The sequence below is a fragment of the Heterodontus francisci genome, chromosome 38, assembly GCF_036365525.1.
Source record: "Heterodontus francisci isolate sHetFra1 chromosome 38, sHetFra1.hap1, whole genome shotgun sequence".
NCBI lineage: Eukaryota > Metazoa > Chordata > Chondrichthyes > Heterodontiformes > Heterodontidae > Heterodontus > Heterodontus francisci.
The window spans coordinates 31,969,526-31,978,779 of record NC_090408.1 but is presented as its reverse complement, the minus strand read 5'-3'; the positions used below and the strand labels follow the sequence as shown (position 1 = coordinate 31,978,779).

The window sequence follows — 9,254 nt, the reverse complement described above, 5'->3', positions numbered from 1 at the left end:
GCTGTTCGTCCAGCTCATACAGGACTGGCAGAGACTGGGCTGCATTGAGGGCAGTCTCAGTGACAACATTTTCCCTGGAGTACAGTTCTAGGTAGTGCTCCAGCCAGCAGTTCATTTGCTTGCATTGGTCAGTGATCATGTCCCCTGATTTAGACTTGAGGGGGGCAATCTTCCTGATGGTTGGCCCAAAAGCTCTCTTACTGCCAACATACATTCCTCTGATGTTTCCGGTGTCGGAGGCCAGCTGAATACGACTGCATAGGTGTTGCCAGTAGTCATTTGCGCAGCGCCTGGCTGTTCTTTGTGCAGCGCTTCTGGCTGCTTTAAGTGCTGCATATGTTAACTCGCTGGGGGCTTTCTTGTAGTTCAACAGTGCAATGCACTTAGCGGCTATGACAGGTTCCAGCTCTTCAAAGTGAGATTGAAACCAATCTGCATTCTGCTTCACACGTTTGCCATAGGTGGTCATTGCTGAATCATAGATGGCGTCTCTGATGTGGGCCCACTTGGTCTCTGCATCCCCTGTAGGAGTGTTTTGAAGGGCTTTTTCAAGTGAATTTAGAAACTTATGTAACAGCTGTGGATAAGAAATTCTGCTAGTGTTGATGCACGGGCGGCCCTTCTGCTTGGAGTGATGCAGCTTCTTTGGTTTGAGTCTAACCTTGCTTCACACCAGAGAGTGGTCGGTGTCGCAGTCCGCACTGTGGAAGCTGTGTGTGTTTTGAATTCTGTTTAAAGAGGCTCGCCTTGTGACGATGAGGTCCAGCTGGTGCCAACGACATGATCTTGGGTGCCTCCAAGAAACCTGGTGACAAGGTTTAGTATGAAAGAACGAGTTGGTGATGCAGAGGTTGTGATAGGTACACAACTCCAGCAGCTACTACTCCAGCAGCACCAAAGCTACTAAGTATCATCACCTCATTCCATGACAGTATGAAAGGCACAATTCAGCATAGCGGCGTCTCATCAGACCCCTTTCCTATCCTGAGTGGTGTGAAACAGGGCTGTGGTCTCGCACCTACACTGTTTGGGATCTTCTTCTCCCTGCTGCTCTCACATGCGTTCAAGTCTTCAGAAGAAGGAATTTTCCACCACACAAGATCAGATGGCAGGTTGTTCAACTTTGCCCATCTAAGAGCGAAGACCAAAGTATGGAAGGTCCTCATCAGGGAACTCCTCTTTGCTGACGTTGCTGCATTAACATCCCACACAGAAGAGTGTCTGCAGAGACTCATCGACAGTATTGCGGCTGCCTGCAACGAATTTGGCCTAACCATCAGCCTCAAGAAAACGAACATCATGGGACAGGACGTCAGAAATGCCCCATCCATCAATATCGGCGACCACGCTCTGGAAGTGGTTCAAGAGTTCACCTACCTAGGCTCAACTATCACCAGTAACCTGTCTCACGATGTAGAAATCAACAAGCGCATGGGAAAGACGTCCACTGCTATGTCCAGACTGGCCAAGAGAGTGTGGGAAAATGGCGCACTGACACGGAACACAAAAGTTCGAGTGTATCAAGCCTGTGTCCTCAGTACCTTGCTCTACGGCAGCGAGGCCTGGACAACGTAAGTCAGCTAAGAGCGACGTTTCAATTCGTTCCATCTTCGCTGCCTCCGGAGGATCCTTGGCATCAGGTGCCAGGACTGTATCTCCAACACAGAAGTCCTCGAGGCAGCCAACATCCCCAGCATATACACACTACTGAGTCAGCGGTGCTTGAGACGGCTTGGCCATGTGAGCCGCATGAAAGATGGCAGGATCCCCAAGGACACATTGTACAGCGAGCTCGTCACTGGTATCAGACCCACCTGCCGTCCATGTCTCCACTTTAAAGACGTCTGCAAACATGACATGAAGTCCTGTGACATTGATCACAAGTCGTGGGAGTCAGTTGCCAGTGATCGCCAGAGCTGGCGGACAGCCATAAAGGCGGGGCTAAAGTGTGGCGAGTCAAAAAGACTTAGCAGTTGGCAGGAAAAAAGACAGAAGCGCAAGGGGAGAGCCAACTGTGTAACAGCCCTGACAACCAATTTTATCTGCAGCACCTGTGGAAGAGTCTGTCACTCTAGAATTGGCCTTTATAGCCACTCCAGGCGCTGCTTCGCAAACCACTGACCACCTCTAGGCGCTTACCCATTGTCTCTCGAGACAAGGAGGCCGAAGAAGAAGATAAGATGATAAGGAGATGCAGCAAATAATAGAGCTCTATGGAAATGTAGAGATGAGAACCAAACTGAATGTTAAAATGGAGACAGCTGATAAAACCAGAGCTAAGAATAGCAAAATAAATTTAAAGGTATTTATCTATATGGACTTCAGTAAAGCCTTTGACAAGGTCCCTCATGGCAGATTGGTACAAAAGGTGAAGTCACACGGGATCAGAGGTGAGCTGGCAAATGGATACAGAACTGGCTCTGTCATAGAAGACAGAGGGTAGCAGTGGAAGGGTGCTTTTCTGAATGGAGGGATGTGACTAGTGGTGTTCCGCAGGGATCAGTGCTGGGACCTTTGCTCTTTGTAGTATATATAAATGATTTGAAGGAAAATGTAGCTGGTCTGATTAGTAAGTTTGCGGATGACACAAAGGTTGGTGGAGTTGCGGATAGTGATGAGGATTGTCAGAGGATACAGCAGGATATAGATCGGTTGAAGACGTGGGCGGAGAAATGGCAGATGGAGTTTAATCCGGACAAATGTGAGGTAATGCATTTTGGAAGGTCTAATGTAGGTGGGAAGTATACAGTAAATGGCAGAACCCTTAGGAGTATTGACAGGCAGAGAGATCTGGGCGTACAGGTCCACAGGTCACTGAAAGTGGCAACGGAGGTGGATAAGGTAGTCAAGAAGGCATACGGCATGCTTGCCTTCATCGGTCGGGGCATAGAGTATAAAAATTGTCAAGTCATGCTGCAGCTGTACAGAACTTTAGTTAGGCCACACTTAGAATATTGCGTGCAATTCTGGTCGCCACACTACCAGAAGGACGTGGAGGCTTTGGAGAGGGTACAGAAGAGGTTTACCAGGATGTTGCCTGGTCTGGAGGGCATTAGCTATGAGGAGAAGTTGGATAAACCCGGATTGTTTTCACTGGAACGACGGAGGTGGAGGGGCGACATGATAGAGGTTGACAAAGTTATGAGCGGCATGGACAGAGTGGATAGTCAGAAGCTTTTTCCCAGGGTGGAAGAGTCACTTACTAGGGCACATAGGTTTAAGGTGAGAGGGGCAAAGTTGAGAGGGGTTGTGCAAGGCAAGTTCTTTACACAGAGGGTGGTGAGTGCCTGGAACTTGCTGCCGGGGGAGGTGGTGGAAGCAGGTACGATAGCGACATTTGAGAGGCATCTTGACAAATACATAAATAGGATGGGAATAGAGGGATACGGTCCCCGGAAGTGCAGAAGGTTTTAGTTTTGGCAGGCATCAAGATCGGCGCAGGCTTGGAGGGCCGAATGGCCTGTTCCTGTGCTGTACTGTTCTTTGTTCTTTGAATATAGAAAGTATAAGGGGGAAGTGAAAATATTAGAAGAGCTAAAAGGAATCCTGAAGAGGTTAGTAGATAATCCAAAAGAAAAGTAGGTGCTGTTATAGTTTATAAAAAATAAAACAGGTAAAGAGAGAGTGGCAGTGCTGATGGATGATGGGAATGGACAGCGAAGGGTGCGACAGTGAGAGTGGGCCCAAATATCCATTACTCCACCGCTGTGACAGTGGTAGAACAGAAGTGAGAATCCGTCAGTGACCGATGTACCTGAGGTCACCATGGTGCAATTTAAATAAATCTGGCCTGTGCCGATGCCAGTATGGATCCATACTGGCCACCTGATAGAAGAGGGGGAGCAGAGTTCAGTGCAGGAAAGTTGCTGAGCACTGAGGCCGCAGCCCATTTATAAAAGGGCAGCAGTGGGCGAGATGTGATATTCCATTAAAGGCCTCCTCCTGGTCCAAGCTAGTCAGGCAGGAAGGACTGGGACACCATGCTGATCCTTAGTATGTCTGGCTGTGATGACGTTATTGAGCCATCTCCTTCCTTTAGGCTACTGATCACAGAGTTCTCTCGATGCACCTATTGGTAGAAGAAACACAAGCATGTTTCATCCTGCCCCACAGAGCAAACTCTGCACTGGAAGGGGATCCTGGAGTACTCTGATGCAAACAGCGAGGCCTGCTGGCTCTTCACCGCTTGGAGATCCTCCCTGACATCGACCCCCTTCAACGACAGCAGTGCAAACTCTGCATGCTTTTCTGGAGTCAGGCCATTTCCCTTTGTCTCTTTCTGGTTTCTAAGCATCTTTGAGGAGGAAGAATCACTTGATGTTCACCTTGATAGCCTCCCGCCAATGCATCAGGCAATCAAAGACAGGTTTCATGGTTCTCCAACCTTTGTAAATCTTTGTTGAGTTCCTCGATGTTCTCTGGCATCAGCAGTTTCGCATTCAGTTTCCATATCCTCCTGCCAACCTTCTGGACTTCCTGTGGGCGACAGTCAGCCTGTTGGAGGCAGTGGTCAGAGAAGACAAATAAAGCACCAAACCCAGGCAGGCTGACAGCTCTAAGGCTCACGTTTACAGATTTCAACAACCTTAGGGTGAAAACATGTTGCCACCCACTCTTAACCAGTTTGAAGTAGGAAAATCAATCAGATTATGTCTCAATGTACATCAAGTGACCCAATGAAAACTGGTTAAAGGACTTTTAGAGCCATAACATTACACTCAGCACAACAGTAATACATCAGAGCTGCTGAATTGCATTCCCATAAATAGCAATGAGATGAACGACTGCATACTCCGTTTTGAGCTGAATGTTAACCAGGAAAGCTCACTGCTCTTCTTTGATCGGATACCAAGGGATCTTTTACATCCACTTGAGCAGGCAGATGGAAGAACATTTTAACAAAAGATTGTACCTCTCAATACTGTGCTCAAGTGTCAGCCTATTACAGGCTCAAGTCCTGTAGCTGGGGCTTGGAACACAAGCTTTGGGTTCACCTTCTGATTTGAGCTGGACCTGGGTGCAAACTTGCAAATTTCTTCCACAGGGTCAGAAGAGCCTATAATACATGATATCAAGAAACAACTGAAGGCACTGGATACTGCAAAGGCTATGGGCACTGACAGCATTCCAGCAATAATACTGAAGACCTGTGCTCCAGAACTAGCTGCACCCTAGCCAAGCTGTTCCAGTACAGCTACAAGACTGGCACCTACCCGACAATGTAGAAAATTTCCCAAGTATGTCCTGTACACAAAAAGCATGAGAAATCCAACCTGGCCAATTACCGCTCTATCAGTCTACTCCCAATCATCAGCAAAGTGATGGAAGGTGTCATCGACAATGCTATCAAGCGGCACTTACTCAGCAATAACCTGCTCACTGACGCTCAGTTTGGGTTGTGCCAGGATAACTCAGCTCCTGAACTCATTATAATGTTGGTCCAAACATGGACAAAAGAGCTGAACTCAAGAGGTGAGGTGAGAATGACTGCCCTTGACATCAAGGCAGCATTTGACTGAGTGTGGATCAAGGAGCCTTAGCAAAACTGGAGTCAATGGGAATCGGGGGAAAACTCTTCACTGGTTGGAATCATACCTAGCACCATCAACTTTGGCAGGGTAGGCTAAAGAGTGCTGGGTTTGTGGTTCCCCAAAATTTGCAAGGTCTCTATATACAGCCAGGAATAAGCAGGATTTTGCAATATAACTAGGAATTCAGGAATAGCAAAACACTGAACAACATTATCACAACCAAAGCAGTTTGTGCAGATAATGTCCAGATTGTCTAGACAGACTGAGAGACAAACTGCGTTCATGAGGATTTTGCTCTGTTCCAAAGCTCTGTATATGTGTTATCACTGGTATAAGGAATGGCCTTGTTGCAATAGCTCTTCTATCCAAGTGTGGGTCTCCATTCCCAGATTCTGTAATGGGCAATCACTCCTTATCAAGCTCAAGCTCATCCTCAGAGCTTGTGTTGAGCTCAGTGGAAAGGTCGATGGAGTCATCATCTTCCTCGGTGCAATTGTCTGTGTAATAATCTATCTCCTCTGGGCACGGAGGTTCATCATCTACACTCGCATCACTGTATGGATAGAAAAAGAATGAAGGAAAGATAATTAGTTTCTTTTACAATTGAAAAAGTAAAACCAAGGTTGCATTTGGTTTTGTGAAGCCTCTAGTAATATTCTCTGCATACATTATCAGGACACCAATAAGACTAACTGCGGTCAATGCAAGAGTAGAATTTACTGAGGCTTTTGCAATGGTTCCAGAATTTCACAAGAGAATAGTAGGATGTGTGTGGGGGAGGGGGATGGAAACTCACTGGAGTGTAAAGTGGGACAGCTGAGCCTTGCAAGTTATTAAGCAAAAAATTGAAGTACTTCATTTTCAAACAGAGCAGTTTCCATACTGCAATTGATCGTTCTATGAGAAACTGACCTTTAAAATATGAAATGCCTTCCTCCAATGTCCTTAGCAACACTGGATGCCAAGGAATCACAGATGTCCTTTGTTCCCAGTATGGCTAGGGTGTAAACACATAATAAGGTGCACTTCCCTCACTTGCAGGGCTTCATAATACACCAGCCTACAAGAGCAACACAAATTCTGATGGGCAGGAAAGGGTATCTGATGATAGAGGGTATCTAACAACAACAACTTGCATTTATACAGCACCTCTAACATAGCAAAACGTCCCAAGGCTCATCTCCGAAGCGTTACTTACTCTAAAGCTGCAGGCAGTGGGTATCTGATGTTGTGGGGGTGAGGACAGGTCAGTGAATTAGCTATAATTCATTATATTGCATTGCTTACGTTATCAAAAATTATCTTCAGGCACATAAACAAGAAAGGGAAAGATATTCAAAATCAGGAGGGGCCTGGACAGAGTAGATAGAGAGAACCAAAGGACAACAATTTAAGGTGAATGGCAAAAGAACCAAATGTGACATGAGGAAAAACTTTTTTACGCAGCGAGTGGTTATGACCTGGAATGCACTGCCTGGGAGTGTGTTGGCGCAGGTTCAATCGTGGCTTTCAAGGGTAAATTGGATAAGCACCTGAAGAGAGGAAATTTGTAGGGCTACGGGGCAAGGGTGGGGGAGTGGGACTAGATGAGTTGCTCTTGCAGAGAGCCAGCATGGACACAACGGGCCGAATGGGCCTCCTTCGCTGCTGTAACCATTCTATGATTCTATGATATTTGAGAAATGCAGACTGTTAAGATACTGGACGGAGGTCCAACACCAACTTTCGATCTTTAATCCACCTTCAGTGTTGACTGGCTCCTGGACTAACAACAGCCAATGACAGTGAACAGATCATACCTGAACCATTCTATTTTTCAGAAACAAATGAACAACAGGAATTTAATGGCCTTGTACGGAGAAGACCACATACAGGGTAATGGTGGCTCAGGTTTTGGAACTGTCCTGCTGTCATCTCCTATTAAACATAAATAAGCTTGTTCCTCTGATGGCAGCTCACATGTCCCTTTAAAAATTCTTCAAACTTGTTACTTGCACAGCCCTTAAACTAAATAAAATAAATTCTGTGCTGTCACATTATTGTCAGATTTTGTAATAAGGATGTTACAAGGGATAATCATAATTATTACAACATTCATACATTATGTTAAAAACCTCTTATTGGATTCCATAATAACATCTGATGTTTAAAAAAGGCACTCTGCTCCCACCTGGGTCTGCTTATTAAAAGGCAGTGGGTGACTTACAGAATGGGAAAGTACCAGGTCCCTGTCCCAACTTGTGCTGTTAGCTGATCTTAACTAGGGCAGAAATTGGGGCACTTATCCCTGGGTTAGGAAAGGAAAAATCAACCAGTGTGGCTATGTGGATGTTGGATGAGGTCAGGATCAAACTCACCTTTGATGCTCCCACAGTCCCGTGGTCTATCAGTGCTCATTAGACCCACACATCTAGAATGGCCACTTAGCTAATCTCCTGGAGGATGACTACAGTCTGCTGAATTAGCAACAGCCAGCACTTCAAGAGAGGTGTAGGAACGTTCCAAAAACATAAGGTTGATTTTCCTGCCGCCTCCTTCATTTCAGGCATTACTCAGGCAAAGAGTATACTTATGACATGATTAGAATCCACTTTTATTAGGTTCAGGCCATTTTACTTAGCCAAAAGCTCCCCCAGTGCAAGGTTTGCCTTCTGGTAAGACCTTGTGCCTGGACACAGGGGAAGAATAACAATCGTGTTGAAGGTCTAAGAAGCCTGCAACAACAGTGATGGCCGTGCCTATGCAGTCTCCTGGCTACCGTCCAATAGAAAAAGCAGCCAGTAGGCCCACAGCCTCAAAAGTCCAGTGCAGTGCCTGCAAAACAAAAAGGACCAGTTACTTGTTTGGGTCTTTCATATCCTTGCTGCTGGCATCTTTCAGATCCTCTAAGCGAGCAGGGCTGGGTGCAAAGGTTTAAAGTGCAGTAAGTGTGGACTCTTTTCAGGATAATCACCCACCGTAGTTAGCAATGCAAGGGGCCAAGAGGCTCGACACCAAGACCCTATGGCTCTTTTCCCACTGCTTTGCACCAGGTAAACAAGCATTTCCCCAGTGCATAGCCGAGGAAAATCAGCTCTAACATGCTGATACGAAAAACGCGTGCACCAGGATGAGGGATGGCAGAACTGGGAATGAATCACTTACCCTCTGCACTCAATAATTTTAAACGTTGTCCTTCGGAGGCCAGTCATAAATCTTCTCTTTCCTTAGGATCAGCAAGATGAATATCAGTGCTGGAAGTCTTCTGACTGTTTATTTTGGACTGCGGCCAGAAGGTCCAAAACTGGCAGCCGTTCCTGCTACTGCAGGCCTGGCATACATCAGGCTGATTTAAATGGGCTGAACCCACAAACTTTGGTCTGGTAAGGCAGAATACATTACAGCCGTGTTCTGCCTAACTCACACAGAGACTGAGAATGGGGTAAGTTGAAAAAATGGTCTTTAGTAGTTTATCAGCAACTGGTAAGACTAATTGGCTTCCAACTTCCTGAAAGATACATGTAGTTGCCCCAAGTTGGATCTAACAGAGAATGAAGAGTGATGAAACGAATAATCCAATTCTTACATGAGTCGAGATTTTCCTGCCTTTTTCCCAGGATACCCTCACTTGAGACCAGGAACGTATCACTAACTAAAACCTATGTCTGATTTTCAATTGCTCAGTCTTTTCTACAGCTGGTTTACTTTTGCAGCTTTTAAAATCACACAATAGATTCTACATGG

At 46.0% G+C, this 9,254-nt stretch overlaps 1 protein-coding gene across 1 annotated transcript in view; it reads right to left on the bottom strand.

The window, feature by feature from the left end:
* Nucleotides 1-5,936: 5,936 nt before the first annotated feature.
* The window catches only part of LOC137352341 (cytosolic carboxypeptidase 4), a 184,503-nt gene continuing 181,185 nt past the window's right edge, over nt 5,937-9,254 (bottom strand). Inside the window, exon 23 of the mRNA XM_068017630.1 lies at nt 5,937-6,084. Within this exon, the coding sequence (XP_067873731.1) occupies nt 5,937-6,084 (148 nt within the window). The remainder of the gene's footprint in view (nt 6,085-9,254) is intronic.